The sequence below is a fragment of the Lontra canadensis genome, unplaced genomic scaffold (assembly GCF_010015895.1).
Source record: "Lontra canadensis isolate GAN:19392208 unplaced genomic scaffold, GSC_riverotter_1.0 scaffold7, whole genome shotgun sequence".
In the NCBI taxonomy this organism is placed as follows: Eukaryota; Metazoa; Chordata; class Mammalia; order Carnivora; family Mustelidae; genus Lontra; species Lontra canadensis.
Window position 1 is genome coordinate 1079786 of NW_022631001.1, and position 27385 is coordinate 1107170.

The 27385-nt window shown below is 34.3% G+C and overlaps 1 protein-coding gene across 3 annotated transcripts in view; it reads right to left on the minus strand.

Annotated features, from left to right (window-relative positions):
• Positions 1 to 692: 692 nt before the first annotated feature.
• Positions 693 to 27385, minus strand: part of CNTN5 (contactin 5) — a 1319804-nt gene continuing 1293111 nt past the window's right edge. For 2 of the 3 annotated variants that reach the window (XM_032852733.1, XM_032852732.1), the window contains exons 23-26: positions 19569 to 19755; positions 19021 to 19133; positions 5411 to 5579; positions 693 to 1286 (exon numbers count right to left, since the gene is read on the minus strand). In XM_032852733.1, the coding sequence (XP_032708624.1) occupies positions 1183 to 1286; positions 5411 to 5579; positions 19021 to 19133; positions 19569 to 19755 (573 nt within the window). In that variant the 3' untranslated portion in view covers positions 693 to 1182. Of the gene's footprint in view, positions 1287 to 4516; positions 4593 to 5410; positions 5580 to 19020; positions 19134 to 19568; positions 19756 to 27385 lie in introns of those variants that run through there. The other variant, XM_032852734.1, reaches the window with a different exon arrangement.

The following is a 27385-nucleotide window of genomic DNA, read 5'->3' on the forward strand; positions in this document are numbered from 1 at the left end:
ACATTTCCCAAGCAGTGTATGGCTAGCTGAGGCTCTGTAGTGAGGCCATGTTTCCAGAGCTTAATTAAAAAATCAATTTATTCAAGAGGTCCTTTTTATTTTAGTAATTGGTAACATTTTGTAAGTGGTATGTGATGCATGGAAGTGTTTAAAAAATAAAAATATATTTGTTGGCTTGAAACATTTTAACTCACAGACTATATATGTATACATTATTTGCACAGTGGATTTCCATTGTCCTTAAAATTGTTGGCAATTAAAAAAAAATTTGGACTTAATTCAACATCTATTTGGGCAGTAGGTGGGAAATGGGAAAGCTCTGTCTTGAATTAATTTTGTTTTCAAGTTAGCACCCTTGGCAGCATATCAGTGACTATAGTTTCTAGTGACCATATATTTTTTGTGACTTTAATATTTTGCTATTAAAATTAAGCTTTTGTCATATGCATAGCTATTGCAATTATTAGATAACATAGTAATTAATGAAAAACAGCACTTAAATTCATTGGGACTTGCTTTCTATTTACCTTGCACTAATGTAAATGGCTTATTCCCTATCCTAATAACTTGTTCTAGGGATATATATAGAATAATATATTGACAAATTTTGCTAAGTCACTATGAGGTAATACAATATTATTCAAAAAAACTTTTGTGTACTTATTCTATAATGGATTACACAACCAAAGTATTTTTTTTTTCATATCTTCTACAATTTTGTCAATTGGGATAGTTAGCCAAAGGGAAAATGAAAAACAGTAGACTCAGAATCTTTTAGCAAACTTTTCATTCTCAGTTTTGTATTTGTGTTTGAAACATATCTGCTAGAGACAACTTACTTAACAAATGGATGGCACACACTCAGGGTCATCAGATATAAAATCAAATTTCAACATATTAAAAAAGTAAAGAATACATTTGACAGAAATTACCTTTGCTTACAAAAAATTCATTACATACAATCTGCATATTTTATTGGACCAAGAACTGCCCTCTCCATTTACAAAACCAAAGAGAAACCTGATGGTTAAATAATATTCCCCTCAACCTCCTGTAAGTGCACCATGTGTAGTCCCAAGTTTTTAAAGCTCATCTCAGGGTCCTGTGTCTCCACTTACACTACACTCTATTCACTGCTATATTCAGTCTAAAGCAAAGCAAAGCAAGGTAAGTCTGTAGTTTTCACCAAGAGGTTGAGGGAATCATCAATGCCAAGAGCAATGTTACCGATGATGAAGATGGGGAGAGTGTGTGGAGGGTCGACTGGGCACTAGTGATTTTCCCACCTGTGAAAATAGAGAAGCATTAAATGCAGCAAATTATTTTGATTTTGCTTGAGCTAGAAGAGAGTTGTTTTTAGGTTTTTAAGACAAAGGAGTGCACATGGGTTTGTTTATGATGAGGGTGTGCTTATAAAAAAAGACAAGGTATCGGGCTCCCAAAAATTATATGGAAGGCAGAATTCTATGTGGAATACTGTCTTACAAGGCTATGTCATGTTTGAAAAACATATCTACTCTGAGATTTAGTTTAATTTTCACCAATGATGCACTGATGGAAAGCATCCCAAATTCCAGGTAGGTATGAACAATAAAATAGTATATTTTATTGTATATTTATTGTATAGTTTAGGAAAGGGAACAAGAATAATTAGCAAAAGTTTGTGTCAATAGAATTCATAATTTAATTACTTCAGTCAGTGTTTGAGTTTGATAAACAAAAGTATTTTAATTATTTAATTTATTTATGGGTTCTCCACTGACTTGATTGTTTCAGTTGAACAGGCTTAAATTCTAGATTCTCATACCAAACTTGGCAAAGGCAAGAGATCCATCTTTCATCACTCTTACCTATATTATACCCAGGAGAAATTCTTCCTTTTTGGAAACAAAATATTTTATGCAGTTAATGTATGAAGGTAGCTGTTTGATTAAACATACTGATCTGAAAGGATCAGTTTGAAGTAGTTTTGATGTTTCCACATAACAAACTCCACATGAACTAAGTACTACCCTTAGACCTAACTTAACAGTTCCTCAAGTCAGAAGTCTGAAGTATTGTCATCATGATGGATATTTAATGAACATTTACTACATGCAGTGCACTGTGATGAGCCCTTTATACATATCATCTTATTCAAGGCTCACAACATTTCCATGCAGTAAGTACCATTTTTATTTCCCTGAGCTTAGATAATAGAACTTGCTTACAGTCATCAAGATGGGATTAGTGGAAACAGATGTTCTTATAATTGGCCTTAATTAAAACCTTACTGATAGATTAATCATAAAAAAAGGTACTACCCAGTTTTTGGGATCATCGTTTTGTCAAGTTACCTTCTCTGGCAAGAATTGAGTGTTAATGGGATCTGGTTATGATTTTTGTTATGGAAATAGTGTCCACATTTTTTCCCAGATGTTTATTTAAGAGCTGGGGCACCATTTACTTGGTAACACACACACATATAGGCACACACACACATAGCAACAGCAGCAGCAAATCTTTTCTTAAAAACTGTTCATATTTAAGGCACTAATAGAACTTTAATCAACATATTGGAGAATGTAACATGTATTTCACCTTGTACAAAAGGAATTATTGCGAAGTGCATGGCCTCATGTGAACCACAAGAAAGGCCTGATGACAAAGCTTCACTGGAGTGGTATGTAATACAAACTGTGAAAACATCTTTTCTATTTATTTGAGAGTGGCTGAGTCCTTGTTAAATTGACTAACATGACACCTTTACAAAATCATCTCACTTTCAGAATGCAAATTAGACTATAGCTCAGATTTCACAAAGAATCCACAAACCAAAAATGTTATTTTGGTAGAGCAAATCAAAACAAAACACAAAATCAACACTGGACTAAGTTTTAGTTCCAGCTGCAAAACTAAGTATTTTACTTGAGCGAGCCCTTGAACTTCTTAAGGCTTTTGGTTTTTGGAAATGATAAGAATGAAACTAATTGTTGCTCATTTTCTATAGGTCTGAGATAGACAATGAGTTTTTATTTTATTAAAACTCAGAAAATGGGCTGCACTAGCTATATATTTTTAACTAAATCATAAAAGTTGACAATTTGTTTTTCATGAAATAAAAGTTGTAATACAATGGGAGAATCAATGTCTTTATAAGTACTTTCAAATTTGGGGCTGATATTGTCCAGATGATACTTTACAATCTGGTTGTCTTAGAGTTGACAGGAACCTTGGGGAGTCAGAGAATAATAGAATACTTAGAAGGATAAAAGATGATAATATATGAAAAATATCTAGCGTAATGTCAAGAACATGATCAGCGGTCAGTAAATGCTCATTGTATCATTGCTTTCAGAAATTTAAGACTTATGATGCAAGCAGAGAGTTGTCACCTTTTTCACTTTTCAGAAATAATCTTTAGTCTTTCAAGGTGCTCTTGAAAATTTAACACCCACATCTGAACAGTTCAATTGTAGTAATCAATGCAGAGACATTATTACCTCTCTTGCTTTTGAAGTTATACTTTTATAAATGAATCATAAAGTGTATTAAATTTTAGTGTGGCCACACTGTATTTAAATTCTTAGGTCTTTTCACCTAAACTTCTGAAAAATGTCAGATTTCATATATCTTGTGGTTTTTTAAAATTTTTAACTTTTCATTTTGAAATAATTTTAGATGAACCAAAAGTTGTAAAATAGAGCAAAGAATATATCCAGATTCCTTAAATGTCTATTCATCATTTGTGCTATTATTCTCTCTATAAATACATACATTTTTCCCTGATCCATTTCTTAAAATTATGTTATGTTAGTCATCACACAGTACATCCTTAGTTTTTGATGTCCTGAGCCATTTGAAAGTAAGTTGCAGATATGATATACATTTCCCCCTAAATACTTTAATGTATAGTTCCTAAAAATAAGACATTTTCTTATATAACCACAGTACATTTTTAAAAGAAAAGGTAATTATTGATATATATGTTATCGAATCTATAGACATTATTCAGATTTTATGAACTGTCCCAATAATATTCTTTATCTCATCTTGTATTTTATGTAAGAATTTACTTATCAAATATTATGTAAATGACTTTTCCTCAGAGCTTCAGTCTAATTATTTTCTTCCTTGTATTTGCCTTCTATCCCACTTTGTGGAATCAAAAAAAAAAAAATCATATGTAATACCTCTGGTCTTAATCCAAATGGATAAATATGTTGAATGCAACAAAGCCACATGTAGTATCCTATAGGATATCACTGGATACTTCCCTTTAGGCTGACAATTCTGCTTGAGAATGATTATTCAATAAATAATGCTCATAATTGCCCATTAATTAACTACACATTAAACATTTTTAATCAAGGATTTAGGGAAAATTACCTGATATTTTCTTAATAAGAGAACTGCATACTTTTTTTTTTTTACTACTTCAGTGAAATGGTTACTCATTTCTAAATTTATAAAATTTCTCTTCCTTTAATTTCTTTGCTGATGTAATAATGATGGTAGTGGTAAAGATACGTGGTCTTGGAGATAAGTGTACTTGGTTCCAAATCCTAGTTCTTCTACTTAGTGTGGTCTTAGGCAAGTTACTTAAATTTTCTCTGTAAAATATGAATAATGCCATCGACCTCATATAATTATTACTAAGACTAAATAAAATGATGTATAAGACATGACCAGTAAGACTTATGACCAATCCTAACACATAGTAAGGTCTCAGTAAAAGCTATAAATTTTTAATACTGATAATAAAAACAATGAGACACAAATAAGTTCCAGTGATCTAATGTACAGCATTGTGATTATAGTTAAAAATACTATAGTACACAGTTGAAAGTTGTGCAGGGAGTAAATTTTAAATGTTGTCACTACAAAAAGAAATGGCAGTTATATGGCATGATGAAGGCATTAGCTAATGCTATGGTGGTAATTTTGCAGTGCATAAATATATTAAATCAACAAGTTGTATACCTTAAATCTACAAAATGTTACATGTCAATTATATCTCAGTAAACCTGGAAAACAAAAGAATGATACTCAATGGAGTTTATAATTTACTTAGAAATCAATAAAGATGATCCAAGTTTAATTTTAAGGAGCATTTCTTTTAAGCTTTTCTGTACCTCATACACCTCATTCTCCACTATCTAATGATAAAAGTAATCAAGGTAATTGAGAAATAAGTATGTTAAAACAGTGAACTGGCAGTTTAAAAGCAATATTGCAAGGCCCAAATGGCCAGCAAGGTGCTTCTTGAGACATTTTCTTTTTAGTTAGAGGGTGGTATGGAAATCAGAGTGAGAAATGGGACCTTTACAAAGTTTTCACCCATGCAATTCATCATATTAATTTTGGTGAGGTTTACACTATTTAACATTGTTGGTGGTCATCAAATTGAACCTACTATGTCAAAACTTACCTGAATAGGATGGTACCCTAATTTGGGTACTAGCTGTCCCATCCCCTCCTTCACTGTATGCTCGAACTTCAATAATATAGACTCCAGCATCCGGCAGTGGTACTACTGCTTGAGGTTTCTGTGTTTCAATAACTTGACTATTGCTGTGCCCCTCTTGCCTATAAAAAACCTGTAAATAATAACAGAGGTTTGAACATTTTATATTCAAATTATTCCAAATCTTTATTGAATGACTATGTTATGTCATATTTTGAGCTAAGGAAGCCTATGACTTTGACAGATATGTAAGTAAATGCAATGTATATGCTATATGCAACAGTGAAAAAGTACATAAGATGCTATGGAAATAAAGAAGGAGAGTTTAATTCTGTCTGTGGGTTAGGAAAGGCTTTTCAGAGGATGTGATGCCTGAGCTAAGTATCTGAGTATGAGTAGAGTTCTAAAGTTGGATAAAGGGATGAGAATTCTAGGAAAAGATAAGAGAAAATGAAAAAAAAAATGCACCTAAGCAATAAGAAACCATAACATTAGGGTATGGAATAGACAGAAGACATATGGGGATGGTGATACATGAAACTAGAGCAGTAGGTAGTGAAGGGGCATATCACTGAAGTCTTTTGTTTTTGGTTACTGAAATAAATAGTAGCCTGAGGGAGTAGTTAAAGTTGGCATCTTCAAATTCAAAGGACTAAAAAGATAACTTGTTAAAAATTTAAACAATAAATATTTAACAATGTAAGAAATCACTGAAAAGTTAAAATTTTAGTGTTTTTACTTACTTCTGTGGTTTGCTTTACTGTGAACTGGCATTTGGATGTTTTGGATAGTAAAGTAAAGTCTTTTTGACACCTAACCATGGTACTAGAATAGAACATGTATTCATGGCAAACAGTTTCAGAATTACAAATTAGGACAGGATTATCCTGGGGTGCCTGGGTGGCTAAGTTGGTTAAGTATCTGCCTTCAACTCAGATCATGACCCCAGGGTCCTGGGATCAACCCCCATATTGAGCTCCTTGCTCAGCAGGGAGCCTAGCTCTCTCTCAGTCTGTTGCTCCCCCTGCTTATGCTCTCTGTGTCTTACTCACTCTCTCAAATAAATAAATAAATAAATAAATAAATAAATAAATAAATATCTTTAAAAAGAAAAGATATAAGGAGAAGGGACAAGATGGCAGAGGAGTAGGAGACCCTATTTCCACTGGCCCCCTGAATTGAGCTAAGTATCTACCAGAACATTCTGAACACCCATGAAATCAGCCTGAGATATAAGATTATACACTTCTGGATCTCTACAGGGGTATAGGACATAATGGAGAGGGTTTACCTTGCTTGGATCATGGTTGATATATTCAGCTATACATCTCCTCAACCACCTCTCACCAAAAACTAGGACAAGGAACACCCAACAGAGGAAAGAGACAGAGACTGTGACCTCTGCCACAAAACTACTGAATATGGTCATAAACAGTGTTTTGGAAATAGAATTCAGGGTAAGAATTATCCAGACAATAGCTAGGTTGGAGAATACTATTAGTGGCAACATAGAAACTCTAAGGGTTGAAGTGAGAGCTGATCTGGCAGATCTCATTAGAATGAGATCCATTCTAATCTAAATACTCTAACAGCTGGGGTAAATGAGGCAGAATTTGTGATCTAGAAAAGAAACTAATAGAAAAGAAGGACCAGGAGGAGGCCTAGAACAAACAGCTTAGAAACCATGAAATCAAAATTAGGGAAATGACACCATGAAATGTTCCAATGTCAGAATTATTGAGATCCCTGAGGAGGTGGAGAGAGAGAGAGGACTAGAAGATATAGTTGAACAAATTCTAGATGAGAATTTCCCTGATCTAGGGAATGGAACAAGTGTTCATGTCCTAGAGGCAGAGAGGACACCCCCCAAGATCAATGAGGGTAGAAAGACCCCCCAGACATGTGATGGTGGAATTCCTGAATCCTAAATTCAGAGAAGATGTCTTAATGGTATCTAAGGGGGAAGAGATTCCTTATATACAGAGGTGGGGCCATGAGAATAATGTCAGACCTATCCACAGAAACCTGGCAAGCCAGAAACACCTGGCAATACATATTCAGGGCACTAAATTAGAAGAACATTAGCTAAGAATAGGTTATCTGACAAGGCTGACATTCAGAATGGATGAAGAGATAAAGAGCCTCCAAGACCAGCAAAGTCTAAAAGATTATGTAACCACCAAGCTGGCACTACAAGAAATATTAAGAGGGTTTTATAAAAGAAGAAAGAACCCAAGAGTGATATAGAACAGAACTTTACAGACAATCTATAAAAACAAGGACTTCACAGACAATAAAAACTTACCTTTTAACAATCACTTTCAACGTGAATGGCCTAAATGCTCCCATAAAATGGCACAGGGTTGCAGACTGGATAAAAAGACAGGACCCATCCATATGCTGTCTACAAGAAACCCATTTGGAACCTAAAGATACATCCAGACTGAAAGTGAAGGAATGGAGAATCATCTTTCATGCCCATGGGCCCAAAAGAAAGCTGGGGTAGTAATCCTCATATCAGATAAATTAGATTGCAAGCTAAAGACCATACTCAGAGATAAAGAAGGACACTACATCATTCTTAAAGGGTCTATCCGCCAAGAAGATCTAACAATTAAAAAAATTTATGCCCCCAACATGGGAGCAGCCACCTACATGAGCCAACTGTTAATCAAAATAGAGTCAAGTTGATAAGACTACGTTAATTATAGGGGATCTTAACACATCACTCTCAGCAATAGACAGATAATCTAAGCAGAAAATCAATAAAAAACAAGAACATTGAATGACACATTGGACCAGATGGACTTCATAGATATATACAGAACATTCCACCCTAAAACAACAGAATACTCATTCTTCTCAAGTACACATGGAACTTTCTCCAGAATAGACCACACACTGGGTTGCAAATCAGGTCTCAACTGATACCAAAAGATTAAGATTATTCCCTGCATATTCTCAGACCACAATGCTTTGAACTGTAACTCAATCACAAGAAAAAGTTTGGAAGGAATTCAAATACTTGGAACTGAAAGACCATCCTGCTGAAGAATGTTTGGGTCAATCACCTATGGGTTATGGCAAAGGCGGCCCTAAAGGGGAAATACATAGCCACCCAAGCCTCACTCAAAAAAATTGAAAAATCCCTAAAATGCAAACTCTCTTTACACCTAAAGAACTGGAGAACCAACAACAAAGTAAGACAACCCCACCCACAAGAAGGGAAATAATTAAGATTAGTGCAGAAATCACTGAGTTAGAAACGAGAGATACAATAGAACACATCAACAAAACTAAAAGCTGGTTTTTTTTGAAAGAATAATTAAAATTGATAAACCACTCGCCAAACTAAACCAAAAGAAAAGAGAGAGGATCCAAATTAATAAAATTATGAATGAAAAGGGAGATCACGACTACCACCAAGGAAATAGAAACAATCATCAGAAATTTTTATCAACAGTTATATGCCAATAAGTTAAGCAACCTAGATGAAATGAATGCATTCCTGGAAACCTATAAACTTCTAAGACTGAAACAAGAATAAATTGACAACCTGAATAGACCAATATCTAGTAATGGGATTGAAGCAGTGATCAAAAACTTCTCAAAAAACAAGAGTCCAGGACCTGACAGATATCCTAAGGAATTCTACCAAACATTCAAAGAGGAAATAATACCTATTCTCCTGAAGCTGTTTCAAAAATTTAAAACAGAAGGAAAATTTCCAGACTCTTTCTATCAAGCCGGCATTACCTTGGTGTCTAAACTAGGCAAAGACCCCAGACCGATATCTCTGATGAATATGGATGCCAAGATTCTCAGAAAGATCTTAGCTAACAGGATCCAACAGTAAATTTAAAAAATTATCCACTATGACCAGGTGGGATTTATCCATGGGATGCAAGTGTGGTTCAACTTTTGCAAATCAATCAACGTGATAGAACAAATCAATAATAGAAGAGAGAAGAGCCACATGGTCCTCTCAATTGATGCAGAAAAAGCATTTGACAAGATACAACATCCATTCCTAATTAAAATGCTTCAAAGTATAGGGATAGAGGGAATATTCCTCAACTTCATAAAATCTATCTGTGAAAAACCCACAGTGAATATCATTCTCAAAGGGGAAAAGCTGACAGCCTTCCCTTTGAGATCAGAAACATGACAAGGATTACCCATTCTTGTCACTGTTGTTCATCATAGTACTAGAAGTCCTAGCAACAGCAATCAGACAACAAAAAGAAATAAAAGGTATTCAAATTGGTAAAGAAGAAGTCAAACTCTCTCTCTTCACAGATGGCTTGATACTTTATATGAAAAGCCCAAAAGACTCCACCCTCAAAAACTAATGATGCATTTTGTGGTGACTAAGAAATATGGTGACCTCAAATTACTAGAACTCATACAGCAATTCAGTAATATGGCAGGATAAAAAATCAATACACAGAAATCAGTTTCTTTCTTATACACTAACAATGGATCTGTGGAAAGGTAAATTAGAGAATCAGTTCCACTTACAATAGCACCAAAAACCATAAGGTTATCTTGGAATAAACCTAATCAAAGAAGTAAAAGATGTATACTTGAGGAACTACAGAATACTTATGACAGAAATTAAAGAAGACACAAAAAGATGGAAAACCATTCCATACTCATGAATTGGGAAAATAAACATTGTTAAAATGTCTATGCTGCCCAGAGGAATCTATACTTTCAATGTCATCCCGATCAAAATACCAGAAGCATTTCAAAGTGCTGGAACAAATAATCCTAAAATCTGTGTGCAACCAGAAAAGACCCCACATCTCTAAGGAAATGTTGAAAAAGAAAAACAAAGCTGGAGACATCACATTGCCTGATTTCAAGCTTTATTACAAAGCTATGATCACCAAGACAGCATGGTACTGGCACAAAAACAGACACATAGACCAAGGAACAGAGTATAGAGCTGAGATACGGCCCCTCAACTCTATGATCAAAGAATCTTCAACAAAGCAGAAAAAAATATATACAGTGGAAAAAAGACAGTCTCTTCAATAAATGGTGCTGGGAAAATTGGACAGCTATGTATAGAAGAATAAAACTGGACCATTCTCTTACACTATACACAAAGATAAACTCTAAATGGAAGAAAGACCTCAACGTGAGACAGGAGTCCATCAAAATCCTAGAGGAGAACATAGGCAGTAACCTCTTCGACATCAGCCACAGTAACTTCTTTCAAGACATGTCACCAAAGACAAAGGAGACAAAAGTGAAAATGAACTTTTGGGACTTCATCAAGATCAAAAGCTTCTGCACAACAAAGGGAACAGCCAAAAAAACAAAGAGGAAACCCACAAAATGGGACATATTCTCAAATGGCAGTACAGACAAGGGGCTGATATCCAAGATCTATAAAGAACTTCTCAAACTCAACACCCAAAAAACAGATACTCATCTCAAAAAATGGGCAGAAGACATATAAACAGACACTTTTGCAAAGAAGACATACAAATGGCTAGCAGGCACATGAAAAAGTTTATCATCATTAGCCATCAGGGAAATTCAAATCAAAACCTCATTGAGATACCATCTTACACCAGTTAGAATGGCAAAGATTAACATGACAGGAAACAACAAATGCTGGGGAGGATGTGGGGAAAGGGGAACCCTCTTCCATTGTTGGTGGGAATGCAAGTTGGTGTAGCCACTTTGGAAAACAGTGTGGAGATTACTCAAAAAACTAAAAATAAATCTACCTTATTACCTGGCAATTGTACAGCTGGGTATTTACCCCAAAGTAACAGATGTAGTAAAAAGAAGGGCCATCTGTACCCCAATGTTCATAGCAGCAATGTCCACAGTAGCCAAACTGTGGAAAGAGCTGAGATGCCCTTCAACAGATGAATGGATAAAGAAGATGTGGTCCATATATCCAGTGGAACATTATTTAGCCATCAGAAGGGTGAATACTCAACCTTTGCATCAACATGGATGGAACTGGAGGAGATTATGCTGAGTAAAATAAGTCAAGCAGAGAAAGTCAATTATCATATGGCTTCACTTACTTGCGGAACATAAGGAATAACATGGAGGACATTAAGAGAAGGAAAGGAAAAGTGAATTGGGGGTAATCAGAGAAGGAGACAAACTGTGAAAGACTGTGGATTCTGAGAAACAAACTGAGGGTTTTAGAGAGGAGGAGAGTGGGGAGATGGGTAGCCTGGTGGTGTGTATTAAGGAGGGCATGTAATGCATGGAGCACTGGGTGTTGTACATAAAAAACAATGAATCTTGGAACACTGCATAAAAACTAATGATGAATTTTTATGGTGACTAACACAATTAAAAATAAATAAATAAAATAAATTTAAAAAGACATTAAATTATCCTTTGGTTACATATCAGAAAGCAAAGATCATAGGAGTTATGCAATTTATACAATATCACGTGGCTACTTAGGAAAGAAATTGGGTTAGAAGTTTATTATTCTGATGATCAGTTAAGAGCTGCTTCAGAACTATATTATATTGTTTCTACTTACAGATCTGGATTTTAAAAAACCTCCTACAAAGAAAATAAAACAAAATACAATCTCTATATTTCTGTTTAAGAGAAATTGACTTCTTTTGCCATCATTGTTCATTGTCAATAGTCAATATTTCAATTGCACCATAAAGGATGCTTAGAGAACTAGATAAAAATTTAGATTTTTTCTTATTAAAATGTGTTTTGAGCTTGAACTAAGAGACATAGAAGGAAAGAAAGTTTAGTAGAACAATCTTGTTATATATTAAATCTTGCCTATACTTGATCCTCCCTTTTGCATTCTGGTAATAAATGGTCCCTCCATTTCATTTTCTTTATCTTTCAGAGATTTAAATTTATTTCAGGGTCTCAGGAGAGAAGTAACTTCTCTCTAAAAGTATTCAGCACATACAGTAATTATATGATTGAAATTCTTATAGGGAAGGATAAGAGTATAATTTATTGGATATATCATGTGGGCCAGGCACACTGCTATATATTGGAGATTCATAACAGAACAAGACCACATGGTTCCTGCTCTCATGACACTTACAATGTAATAGGGGCAGATACTAATGCAGTGAAGTGTGATATACACTGCAATAGAAAATGTATTTGGTGATATAGCAATGCACAGAGTTGTACTTGGTCAAGATTTGGGGCATCAGAAACATTTCTCAGAGCATGCCCACAGCAGGTTCTTTCAGCTTAAAAAATGATAATTATATCAGAGTTTATGCTTCTTATTTTGACTGTAGCAGTGTAATGAATTAGAATTCTGATCATCCACATGAGGTAATTAGAAAGCAAATTTATGGCAATGAGGAAGTATGTAAATTGGTGAGGATTGGCAAGGGAGTGACTATTTTAGAGGACATTGTTATTATGTAATTATAAATTACAATTCTTATGACAAAGAAAAATGCAGCTAGTAATGCATATCTAATGTTGCTATAAAATCCAGAGTTGAAGAAAAATTTGTGGATCAGTTGAGATTTAGAAACAAAAGGTAAAAGCAGGAAAAATTCCAGTTGATGATATCAAAATGAATTTGAGATTAAATGTGGCTTTTACCAGTACATCCAGGGAGATGTGATGCTATGAGTCACTAAGTAGGTATACTAAGTGAAAAGATGCATTAAATTAAAGGTTAGTCTTAGATGCTTGAGAGAATCTCGGCTCATTGTAAAATCCTGATTTAGTAAAGATGAATGAAAATGAGAAATATGAGAAGGTTAAGGAGTTATCAAGACATGTCAGAAATAGTTATTGACAATGAGGAGTTGAGTACTTTGAGAATCTAGACATTTACAGAATGGTGGTTGTGATCTTTATGTATAAAGGAAATTGTATTTTCAATATTGTCTTCAAATTCTACTTAATAAACTGGGAAGAGTGAGTTTTCTAAAGAAGTAATTCTAAACAAAAAATTAATGTGGTACTGCTATTTTGAAAAGCATAATCTAGAAATAGCTAGTCTATATATATGATAGTAATACAACAATGATGTGAGTTGGGTTAATGATATAACAATAAATTTTTGCTGGTTTTACCCACAAGTGCCCCTGAGAAGGATGGTTCCTATTAAATGGAAGGCCTACTCAGCAGCTGAGCATCTTGGGAATGGTCAAAGGGGACATCTACTCTTCATAAGAGAAGGTGAGGAATCTGAAGGCCCAGTGGCAATGGGAAGGTGAGAAGTCAACAAGATGATAGAAACGAGATGAAAAGAAATTGGGGAAGAATAAGTACCAGTGAGAAGCCACTGACTGGGGGATGGCCAAATCACTTTTAAGAGCAGGATTTCCTATGGCCAATTTTCAGGTATTTGTTTGTATGGTATGCTTTTCACTTTGCCTGCTCCCACCAACATTTCTATCAAGTCTACTTTCTACATGTATGTATTTGATATAACATAAGTTATATTTGTTTTATTTTTAAAAAAATATTTTATTATAAAAAATTTCAAGCATAATCACATGTTAAAGGATAGTATAACTCATTATAAATGACTCTTTTTAATTTGTGGGTATGATAGGAAAGAGGCTGGGTCCCCTAAAAGGAGTGACTATAAGATGAAGGAATAGCTGCAAGATACAGGAAATCAATGAGACTAGAATGGCCAAAGATATTAAGTTCCCTTGAGAAGCTGGATAAATATAGGGGACATCTTCAGAATTCTGTAGGCTGTGGAATAAAATATCAACTCAGGTGTACATATATCTCAGGAGTCTGGAAGGTCCTGATGTTTAAGTTGAATAAATAAACAAAAGCTTCTGTCTACATTGATGGAACACCTAATAACTAGTAAACTTTGAGCCTGATTTTCCCCTACTCTCCCTGGCTCTGTAAACAGGCAGAAGGTAGAGGTGAGGGAGGAAGATGAACGGAGAAAGGGTTGTATATCTAGGAAAAGATACTTTCTAGTTGTAGCCTAGAAAACAAAACCTTATCATTATTATTTTTTTTATTATGTAGCTGGAGGTCCTTGGGTCCTTGTTCTGAATTCCTTCTGACTGCTTGTTTTTGTTTTTGTTTTTTCTGAATGGATGAATTTTCTCTTAGTGGGGAAGGGGATATTTGCATAAGTGGATGTACAGTTCCTGGGCATTTATATTTATTTTCCCTTTTACTTAGGCTTAAATCTACATGAGAAGAACAAGGTGGAGATAAGATGATTGTTTTACTTTATAATCTTGGCAAACTTCTTTCATGATATAGAGAAAAAATTTCTCCATTCTCAAGAATATTAAGGAGAATTATGGCTGAATATACTTCAGTCCACAGCTTTGTTATTGGCATTGGTATTTCTTTAGGAATACCAGGAACAGATGTACCAAAATTAATTAAAGATTCTAGATACAAACTCTACTCTAGAGGAATTATAAAAATGACATTTTATTCATTGAAAAGCATTTATTTGAGAAATAGGAGAAATGTAGAAAACTATATTAAAGAAATATAAGAAAAATAAATTAGAAAAAAAGTATTTGAAGTTTTTGCTCCATTTTCCACATCACTTATAAATAATATATTAATAATATAAGTGACTATTTCTGAATTGGGAAATGTAAGAAAAAAAGAGAAAGGAATAATAATGAACTTGAAGAATTATAAGTACACTAAATATACTCCTAAATTTGACTTATCTTTTCAAATGGGGAGTTATTTCATTTGAGTGAAAATAATATGTAGCCATATCTTCAAGAGACCATCTTTTCCCAACATTCTTCTGGTTCTTCAAGCTTCTACTTCTTTTACTCTTTAATGAAAGTTGTGATGTGTTAAAATTATTGCTATTTAATCTGGACTTGTTAAACAAAATCCAAGGAAGTTCAGTATATATTGGATGATCTCAAAAAGCAGTAAGAAATTTCACAACTATGTAATACTTGACATCTATGTGAATGGATTTAATTCTAACATGTCTCCTCTGATATAACCATATATGTATGACTTGACTCCATCCTTCTTCCACTATATTCTTGGTCATTATTTAGTTCCCTGGTAAGATTTATGATGAAGAGACCTCCTTTATCTTCTGAACACTTGAACAAAAATTTCTCATCATGCCTTTCTCTGTTAACATTTTGTCCTTATATATGTTGTCACTTCAATCTTTGAAATTAAGTAAGGAGCTAAGATCCATGCTTCTTAGGAAATGGATTGGTTGAATGTCAAGTTCCACTACTTTGTCTTATTATTATTTTATTATTCTCCTTTTGTTGTTTATTTTTAAAGAATGAGTTCAATCCTGTATTTAGTATCCTAACTGTAAGAAAAGACTTGAGTGTATTATTTATGGACCAACTCTGCAGAATAAATCTATTTTTCTCCATATCTGCCACTTTTTAATCATTTTCATAACCTGGCAAAGTTCTAGATGAAGACTTTTCTGAATTCATATACTTTGGACTTAATACAAAAGGTAGAATGCACAGTCCTTGAATTTCAAACCTCAGGCATTGACTCCAAGTTTCCCAACATCAAACCTACACACCAGGTACATTTCCAGTGATCTCTTTTGCTTATAAAAGTAAAGAACCTTGGCAAAGACAAAGTAAAAATAAATGTACTTCTCTTTTTGATATTATAATTACTTGTGGAAGCCTTCTCTTACCCTGTAAAGCAGGAAGGCCTCTACCTCAAATTGCCTCATGGATAAAGATACAGTGTACTGACTTGTACCTACTTTTGTCAATCTTTTGTGACTGCCATATGCTATTAAGCTTAAGAGGTGGTCCACTGTTATACTGGTATTCTTGGTCTAGTGGTTAGGTCATTCTTCGTCTGGCAGTAGTTTGGGGGGATGTAGTAGAAATCAAAGAGGTTTTTTCCCTCTGAATGTCATGCTTACCCTTGGCCACTTGGGTGAACCTCTATCCAAATGGTACAGCTCTTTAGATGCAGTGCAGATCCTTGCCTAGGCTGGAGGAGTTTTCTCCAAAGTCATGTTCAGAAAAGGGGGCTACAAGCTTGTGTTCTCTGGGTTACATCCCTGTAGTTTACATTTGTAGCTATTGTTTCTAATCACATTCCTGGCCCCTTTTGCATGTGTCAGGAGGAGTTTCATCCTGTGAAAACCAGACTTTCCTAGGAGAATTCAGGCACTGTGTTAAGCCACAGTCATCAGCCTAAAGTCCTTTTTCCCTCATGGGGCTCCTTGTGACATTTCTTTTTCTTTTCTTTTTAAAAGATTTTATATATTTATTTGACATAGAGAGAAAGATCATAAGTAGGCAGAGAGGCAAGCAGTGGGGTGGTGGGGAGCAGGCTCCCTCCTAAGCAGAGAGTCGGATGCAGGGCTCCATCCCAGGACCCTGAGATCATGACCTGAGCTGAAGGCAGAGGTTTAACCCTATGAGCCACCCAGGAGCCCCTCCTTGTGACATTTCTGCCAATAGGTTTCTCATTGGGGATTATCCTGTCTATCAGAAGTTCTAATAAGATTTAGTTGCAAAGGAACAGGCTTTGAGGTCTCACTCCATTTGTTACCAGCAGACTCCTTTCTTAGGAACAAGCTCTTTCTTTTTAAGAACATAAGAAAGTATAACCATTTCAAGGAAATAAAAGAAAAAAAATCTTCTATCAATGTGTACCTAATTTGTCATTAACTTATATAACTAAGATGGAACATGCTAGTGATTCTGCCCCCAGCAAGAAGGTATTCCAAGGTAACTTCTGCAGTCTTCATTTGGGTAGAACAGGCAGGCAACTTTCAAAGATTAGTTCCTTTTGTTAAAATTTCACCTAACCAGACATTCTTCCCCCAAAACAATTAGAATAAATAATAGTTATTTTTAAATGAACACCTTCTATATGCTGATAGCTATATGGTATTTTACATAAATTATCTTATTTAATCCATAAATAATTCTGTATGATAGATTGAAAGAAAGTCTGACTCACAAGCTAGTGTTCTTTTCCCACTACACTTCACAAACAAAAAAACCATGCTGAAAAAACACACATCTGATAATATATACATAATATGCATCTAGCTGGGTTAAATTAATTAATTTATTCATTCATTCTAGAAACACTGGGGATAAAATGATGAGGAGTTTCTGCCTTCAATCACATATAGTCTGGCTGGGGAAACAACCACATATAAAGAGGAAGAACAATGACAGAAATAGATGGGGTAATTGTGAGCAAAAAGAAGAATTACCTTGCCTGGGAACCCTATGCTTAACCTCACGTATTTTTCAGGGTTTATTATCTGAGAGGTGCCTTATGCTGACTGGTTCTGTCAGGTAGCTATATGCTTTCATGTAGCTTTTTCTTGTTTTCTACTTTGCCCCTCCAGTTTGGGAGTGTGGTTGTCATAGTTCTAATGATATTAGGTTTGTTCTTGGAAGGTATATCACCATTTGTGGCCATACAGCTACTTTTAATTATTGAAGGTATATTTGCCTTAGAGGAAAAGTTGTAACAACATGGTTATTTGGGTAAGAGTATAGAAAAGAGAGCAAAGGGAAGGTCTAAAAAATGGGTCACCTGCCCTCCTGCAAAAGATCAAATTTAATATCTCTAAGGATTAGAACAGATTTCAGTGTGAATGTTTGAGTAATGAAGGATGTCTGCCATCTATACTAATTATAGTCTGTAAGAAATAATATAATTCGTGTTTTAAAATATGATTAATGGGAATTACTTACCTTAAAATGTATTTCATTTATAACTTCTTAAGTTTTTAGCTTCAGAATTTTAACAATTTATATACAAAATACTGAGTTATAATTTCTGGTAATTGAAAAGCCACATAAATGATGATTTTCAGTCCAAAACTATTAAAATGCTTAAAATTTTTGATATAACTAATATTCAATGTATGGCTCTATATGGAGTTTAAGACAATCATAGAATCTGATGAAAAAAGAATTTGAAATTCAACTAAATCAATATATAGACCACATAGTTGTTCTTCAAAAACAATCTAAATGTCTTCATATTACCAACTTGCTTGCTGACACATTTCAGGATAACCATATGTGAAATGCTGTGTCTCTTTTGGAGCTTGGTGTGGCTAGATGGACTCTTTCTTGAGAGAAAGAAGAAAGAAAGAAAGAAAGAAAGAAAGAAAGAAAGAAAGAAAGAAAGAAAGAAAGAAAGAAAGAAAGAGTCTCTTAAGAAAGCGTTGGACCTAACATTTTTTCTTTCTCTCTCTCTCTTTTTTTTTTTTTTTTTTTTGCTAGTAGTCTTTCCATGCAAATTAAATCATCCAGTCTTTGTCATCTGCCAGAAAACTTTATCTTCTGGGAGAAAATGCTAGGACTCTGTGCTTAAGTTCTGTTGGTCCTGACATTGCTTCATAGAGTCTTTCTTCATCCTGGATTCAAACTGTTGTTGCTTTTCCTACTCATTCCCTTCCTATGCCTTGTGCAGTTAAAACTGATTTTGACTGCTATGGCTGACATATTGTAGGGGGGTTTTCTTCTAACTTATGAGTAGAATATGACTGGGAAAAACAGGTATGCTCATGCCTTATATTTGAATATCCTCATACTAACAATTTTTAAGGTGAGTGTCTATACAAGGGAGTGAAGAAACATACTGACCTTGTAGCCCATGACTTCAGATTCATTGGCTAATGGTCTGACTGGTTCCCAGCCCAGAGAAAGTTGAGAGTCTTGCTGTTCCCACCTGAGATTGCTGGGTGCTTGACTAGGGGCTGCAAAATAAAAAGTGAAAGTGAACTGACAAGGAATGTTAAATCCATTTCTTCACTTAAATCTTTGTATTTCAATCTTTTCTTGTGTTTGGTAGTTGGCTGGCACCATAGGCTTCTTTCCAACTGGAGTCAGATAAGGAGGGTTTTTGCTCTAGAGTGTCATTTTAATAGTTACTCTACTGAGCTTTTGAACCAGAATCCTTTTATCTTCCTTCTGTGACAAAATCGCTTGGCCTTGTTTCACAGGAAGATAACCTTTATCTACTGTGAATGCATAATTTTCTGAGCTAGTTTTGGATTTTAGATCTAAGCATTCAAGCAAGACTATGAATTAAAACTCCCCTTCAACTCTTATTTTGTACCTCACATGGCTTTCAGAAATGTTAAAAGATGTTTTCCTTTTGTTTGAAACAAACAAAATCCCCAGTCACTTACGGGATTTCTTGGTGGTTGCACTCACTTCACTGCTAGGTGGCCCATATCCAGCTCCATTATAAGCCCTCACCGTGAAGTGATATAAAGTATTTCCTTCTAATCCTGTCAGAATGAGAGAGGACTCATTCCCTCTAGTTTTGACTGTTTCTGCTGCATCTTCTTGTTCCATGTCCTTCCAATAACCAACCTGTCAACAGATTATTAAATGACAGATTAATTTTGAAGTTTCTTCTATACTTGAGATTGTTTGGTTTTCCTAAAACCCTAAGAAATCACTCTTATATCATCCAATTAACAGGTACTACTAACATGGCAAAATCAGTGTTAGTCACTGTCTGATCTATATCTGTGTGCATCTTAGCAGGACTCAGCAGAGCAACAAAAAGTATTACCATCTAGCCTGATAGCATGAGTTTCTTGGAAAGGGCCCAAAACACATCCTGACATTAAGGAAGAATCATTCAAAGAAATTGAAGAAGGGCTTTTCTCTCATAGGTTATCAGAAATTTTCACCTTTCAAAGTCATGGAACTTTGATTTTTTTGAGAAAGAGACATGAAAAATATTTCCTTCTGGGTTCTACATAAAGGGGAGTCATATAAGCTGTATGGATTTAATAGAGAAGAGGTGATACATAACATTCACGATATCTGGGTAGACCTATCACATTGCTAGGATATGGGAGGGAGGCAGAAAGGAACTTTTCTGTCAAAGCATAATTTTTGCATTGAGATGATCTTTCCTGATTATAAGCTCATGTGACAGCTCTCATACCAAACTTGAGCCCTTTGTGAGTTTAACTAACTCTCTTTGTATACCTAAGCTTAACACTATCTCAGACATTAAAATGTGACCATATTTAAGTGGAGAAAAGAGTATTTTTTATTCCTCTACTTACTGTAGTAAAAGTAATAAAACAGTAGCTCCCCCCTCACCCCATTTTCCTGTGGTGAAAGAAGTAGATGACTGAACCCATTTCATCCTCCTTCAAGTGCTTTGTCTACTGTAGAGGCTAGAAAGACAAACACCACATTTTCCAGAGGCTTTCAGCTAAGGTTGCTGCTATACACTGTGGACAGCAAGGTGTTTTTGTTTGTTATTTGAAATATTCTGGAGCATGCCAAAGACTGCCATTTCCAGCTATAACCATAGGAAGTCGTTATAGGCTCTTGTCTCTCAGGAAAAAAAAAAAAAACAAAAACATTTGAGTCACCACATCACATTCAAAGTCCTCTACCAGCCTAGGTGCTCTTTGAAGGCAAAGGCAATAAGAAATAGAGGAGGACACGGATTGCATGGAGCACTGGGTGTGGTGCAAAAACAATGAATACTGTTATGCTGAAAATAAATTTAAAAAAATTAAAAAAAAAGAAATAGAGGAGGAAGGAAGGTTGTCACTGTAACTTTGTGAAATGAAGACTATAATAGCTATACTTTCTTCCAGATATTGTTTTGTGTATACATATTAATGAATTGGGCCCTTTCCTTTCTTCTGATATTTTATGTAGTGTTGTAGATAGGTAACTTTCTAATATAGTTCATTAGAGGAAGAATAAACTCTCACCGTGAGATGGACAGATTTACTGATGGAACTTTCTTTGGCTTTCCTGCTTAGGGAAAGGGTCAGTACATTTTCATTTTAAAAGTGATATTTGCATTATATCAGTATGGAACACAGTTGTTGCTTATTGTTGCTTTTGAGTGTTGCCAAGTAGGGAAAAGGATGTGTATATATGTTGAGTAACCAAAGGGATATGGTTACATTAGTGTTCAACATCCATTTCACTCTTCATCCTAGTTATCTCCTTGTACTGCAGAAGATGGAGAGTGAAAAATCTTATTTCTAAGACTCCTCTGCAGTTAAGACTCAATGTGTTTTAGCTTCAGTCAGTCAGATGAATATGCCTGAAATTTGAAAGTAAAAGTGAGATGGATATTGAACTTCTGCTTTTGCATTTCTGCTGGTAAGCATATTAATGGAATCTATTTTTCCTTTCCTCCCTGCCACCCCAAGGCAGCATTAGCTTTATGAGAATCAAGAATCAGGGCACGGGACATCCATTTTGTTGGTGCAATTCATACTTTGCATGGTGGGATTCTGAAACTGGCAACAAGATTGGAGGTCTCCAGATTGCAGCAACTTCCTGAATGTGGCACCATCCTGATTATAGTGGCTTCTTTAACCATGGCAATGGAGCATGCTTCTGGCCCTGGTGGCTTAGAAGACACCTTCCTTTGTGTTGGTCCTATATTTTGACTTGGAAAATCATCCTTGATCTTTCAAATCACCCTGAAGTCCATTAATTTAAGTCAATAATTTTACAAAAAACTTAATAACTATAATGCCTCTTTCTTAAACTAGAATAATTTAGTTCTTTGCAACTAACCCCTGTCTGAAACATCTACATGGATCTCAAATATCTTTGTATATATCTATCTCTTTATTTTCTTTATAGGCTAAAAAGATAATCAAATTCCTATTTCTCATCTTTGTCTCTTCACAGATTTGAACTGGTATATAGCTGAGTGACTGAACTTCAAAAATCTGTTTGAATAAGTAGGAATCCTCTAAAATCCCAACTTTTATATGATGATGGACTCATTCCCAATTCTGAAAACTAGCTTAACTTGCTTCATCTTTGAGAATATTTTAAGAGAATAAATCTAAGTTATTTTCAAACTACAAATTTGGCTGACATGTCATTAGATGAACGAACACATATCTTTCCTTTCCAGTGATATATCTGATTTCCACTTCTATGTTTTAATTTTCTTTAATTGGTTAGATTATTTTAAATTAGTTAAATATATATATTTGAGGGAAACAAGTATGTTTAAATTCAATAAATTTGAATTTATTTGATAAAGATTTGATAAAGATTTCACTATAAATTTTGACTTCTAAATATTGAATATTTAATATTCTGATTAATTACCACAAAATTAAAACATCTTATTGAAAGATAAAATGTTTCTTAAGTAACTAATTGTGGAAAAAAAAAATTCCAACTAATTCCAACTGAAAACTACACAGTGTATTCTGAACTATGCTTCAGGTAAAAAGTGTTCTTGTTAAAAAAACAACAACAACAACTTTAACTGAGGGTACTCATTTAAAATAAAGCATATCAGAGGTGGGTGGGTTGGGGTGATGGGTGAAATATGTGAAGGGATTAAGAGTACATTTATTAAGATAAGCACTGGGTAATGATGTAAAGAATTGCTGAATCACTATATTGTACACCTAAAACTAATATAACACGGTATGTTCACTATACTGGAATTAAGATATAGAACTTTAATTTAAAAAGCAATAAAAAATTAAACCTACAGAGAAATCTAAAAAAAAAAAAATGCACACATTCTATTTCTAGCATGTTTACAACAAAAGAATAGTAGTTGTTGCTTTCACAGTGAAATGATAATTATTTGCCCCCATTTTCTTTCTTTTTTTTTAATGGGAGAAAGAGTAAAACAAAAATATTTGGAGTTTAATATTGTGCTTCTTTTATGATTCTTAAATTCAAGTTGAGGTAATACAGTATTCACAATTCACATGCACTCTCTAATGTTGAGACTTATTCATTTTTCTCCCCTTGATTCAATTCCCATCTTTTTTTTAAATCAATTTTAACTTAATTCTACTAAAAATTACAATTCGCAATATAAGGACTGTAGACAAAAGGAAAATAAGTACTATATAGCCTCCATTTCATATCTGAGTAGCTTCTGAGTTATAACCCGTCTGCATGTACCCAGCCTCAAGATTCTCCAATCCATCATCATGGCCTTGAACTACTCCTGCAACCTTCTCACAGATGGATTTCTGGTCATATGGTAATCTAAGATACATTAAGTTTTAAAAAGCAAGTTATAGGCTATGTATATTCAATCAATATGTATACTAAACATACATATATTAAATACTAGATATACAGAGTATGTTCATGTATACATGTGTGTATGTATAAATGTATTTTAGATTTCCTTGTCAATTCCTACTTTGATGATGTATTTCATCAATGCATATACTTCAAACTCTATATAAGATCACTTGAAATTAAGTTAAAAACATTAAAAAAGCTATAAATATCTAAAACTAGAAGAAGCATAGATAACCTACTATTTTATCAGCTTCAGATAATTATCTTTGGTATGTGTTTGTGTATCTCTTCCTATGTTTTCATTACATATACTTAATATAATTAATGTACTTACAGTTGCATGTCTTAATTTTATTCTCTAACATTAGAGTTACACATAAATATTTTCTCTTTTTTCTAAGTAATATTCTATTATATGTCTGTGTACCAAATATTATTTAACCAGTGTTCTATTGTGGAACATTTGGGTAGCTTCCAACTGATTTTTTTTTTCATTAAAATGTTGCCACAAATATCCTCATCTGTATTGTTTTCTACATATTGGATTAATTCCCCAGGATAGAATCCCACACAGGAGATTATGGTGTCTCAAGTTATGAAAATTATTATGTTTTTTGATACAAAAACTAGAGGGTATTATGCTAAGCAAAATTAGTCAATCAGAGAAAGACAATTATCATATGATCTCACTGATAAGAGGAATTTGAGAAACAAGACAAAGGATCATAGTGGAAGGGAAGGAAAAATGAAACTAGAGAGGGAGGCAAAAATCCATAATTTTTGCCATTTGCAGTAGATGGTTACTGGATAAGTTGTGAAATTTACTTCTCAGTTTTCAGTGAAGAAGTCTCCTTAATATTTTATCTTTTGATTTTTGTTACCAGTTAAATTTTAAAAATACACTTTCTTCTTAGTTCCTATAGTCATTTATCTCTATATCTTTAATTGTACTTACTGATCACTGCTCATTCAATATTGTACTCCTTGAATTTAATAAGCATAGCTCTATTTTCTGTTGTTATTTAATGCTGCAAATGAATAATTGATTTTTTGCATCTTTGAAAGTAACTTATTCTTTCTTCTAGGGAGCTTAGAGGTTTTTGCTTGTTTGTTTTTAAAATCTAAATGCATATTAAAATGTAAATATTTTATCAGGACTCTATTGTTAAAAATTATTAATTCAATTATTCATTCAAAGATTTTTTGAATATGTATTATTTACCAAGAACTATGCCTGCAGGCAACTGGGGACTAATGGTGAGTCAAAAAAGACATAGCATAGGCCAGAACAGAGAGGACTTTTAGAGCCGTGAAACTATTCTGTACAATACTATAATGGTGGATATTATACATTTGTCAAAACACTTAGAGACAAGGGGCGCCTGGATAGCTCACAGGGTTAAGCCTCTGCCTTTGGCTCAGGTCATGGTCTCAGGGTCCTGGGATCGAACCCCACATCGGGCTCTCTGCTCAGCAGGGAGCCTGCTTCCCCCCTCTCTCTGTCTGCCTCTCTGCCTACTTGTGATCTCTGTCAAATAAATAAATAAAATCTTAAAAAAAAAAAAAACACTTAGGAGAGACGTCCAACCCTAAGAATGAACCCTAATTTAAACTCTGGACTGTGAATGGTGATGATGTATCAGTATGGTTCATCAATTATAACAAATGTACCCCTTTGTTGGGGTGTGTTGATAGTGGGGGAAGTGGTAAGTGTATAGGGACAAGGGTTTGTGGGAATTCTCTTTACTTTTTCTGCTCAAATCTGCTGTGAACCTAAAACTGCTTTTCCTTCTTTTTTCTTTTTTTTTCTTTTTGAAGTTTATTAATTGAAAAAATAATAGCTTAAATAGCCATTGAATGAATAACCACACAAACATAAAATTGTGGTTCTGACAAACTACTCATTGCTAGAGATCTACAATATGGGATAGGTTTCAGTGGTGAGAGTTTGGTCAGGGAAGGCTTCTGTAAGAGAAATAGTTGAGCACAGGCAGAAAGAAAAGCAGGAGCTAAGCAGGCAAGAGGGAAGGAAGGCAGAGGAATAGTGTGTGAAGTCTGAAGAGAAGAATGAGTATAGGTATTCTGAAAAAAGACAGGTTGATGTTGAAGTTGATGATGAATGTGGCTTAATTTGATCCTAGAGACAAAGGATGGAGCTAGATCTTTTAGTTGTCTGTATTAAGGGGTTAGGAACAATTATAACACATTGAAGAATTTAAGCAGGGGTGAGAATGGGAGTATACATTTGTTTTTTGAAAAGATACACCCAGCTGTCCAAAGTTTTTGTTTGTTCATCTTGTTTTTTGAAGTACATGAATCAGAATGCTCCCTTGTTAAAAACTTTCCATATTGCACTTAGAATAAATTCCAAACTCTTTACCATGGTTTCCAAGGCCCTACCTGATATGGTCTCCATGTCCTTCTCCAACCTCATTTTACGTTCTAACTCATTTTTCTTGCTGCCTTTCAGACATTCACTCACAGTTCTAATTGAATTTATGGTGCCATCCCTATGGAAGCTCTTTTCATTCCTTTTTTTTCTCTAAATGGTTATCTCCTTTCATCAATGGTCAGCTTACCTGAGAAGCCTCCATTGACCACTTCTCTAAAGAAACCATCTCTCTTTTATGTCATTCAGACTTTTGTTACAGTCATTTGTAATTATGAAACTATATGAAGCTATCCTAATTTATCTGTTTGTTTGCATAAAGCACCAAAGTGGCAACGGTTGCAATGTGGAGAAGAGATTAGAAGGAGGCTAGAATAGGTATAGAACAGTTGGAAGGGATTTAGAGTTTGGCTAAGAAATGAGGATATCCTGAACTAGGGTTATGGTGGTGGATGTTGGGACACATATGGAGTCAAGCAATATTTAGAAAATAAAATCAATAGACTTTTGTGGTAGATTAGTTGTGGGCATGACAAAAAAGGAGTTCTTAAGACTTTTATATTTCCTGAAACTCTGTGATATATATTTTGGTTACTTTGATTTTGGACTGTTTGTTTACTTTTGAATTTTTTCTTTGTTGTTGTTACTGCTTTTGCTCCATATATTTGGTCTTTTTGACAGGTTATCTGTTGTTTATGGACCAAATTTCTTTTGTCCTTCATGTCTACTATGTTCTCTGTCACTGTAAAATTTCCTTATTCATTAACTTTATATTCTGGGATTACTTCTCAAGTTTGTACTCTGAAGCACTCGTTTAAATATTTAGTAGTATCGAATTTGCATTTTATTTCTTCTAATGAATATTTTATTTTAGTTACTTTTTTTAGTGCATTCTCTTCATATTTTGGATCACTCTTTAGAAATAGAAGAAATACTCCCCTTTTTCTCATTGGTATCTAGGTTCATATGTTTAAAATTTTTCTTCTGATTTACAAGAAAATCTCATAGGGAAAGGAATTTATACTGAGCCTTACCATTTGTTTTCTTTTCTCAAAGAGTTTAATTGTTTAATCATCCTTGAATCTTACCTAACTAAACTTTAATGGTGTTCTTGAAAGGAATTAAAGTTTATTTGAATGGGAAGAAATCCATCTCTAAACTGTATATTCCAGACCAGTGGTCTATGCAGTGTGGGTAGATGCTAGATTATTCGTTGTTAGTATAAGTCTCCACTCCTTATTCTGCAAGTAACACAATGAAATCTACCCAAGCCTGATTTGAGAGACAAAGCTTTATGTGTGTGACTGGAGTTTGTTGCACTGAGAGAAAGATAAAGAGAAAGGAGGCCAGAGGCTATTTCACTGCTTACTTAAACCTAGAAAATGGAATTTTGAGGCTGGGTCATTGCACAAAGAAAAACCTAGAAAATGCTGCTAAGAGTTTTGTTTCATATCCCTCATTGCAATTGCAATAAGCATTTTCTCTTCTCTTACAGTTTCATGGTTACTTTACGAGAAATCAAGAAAAGCCAGTTTTATGTGCTTC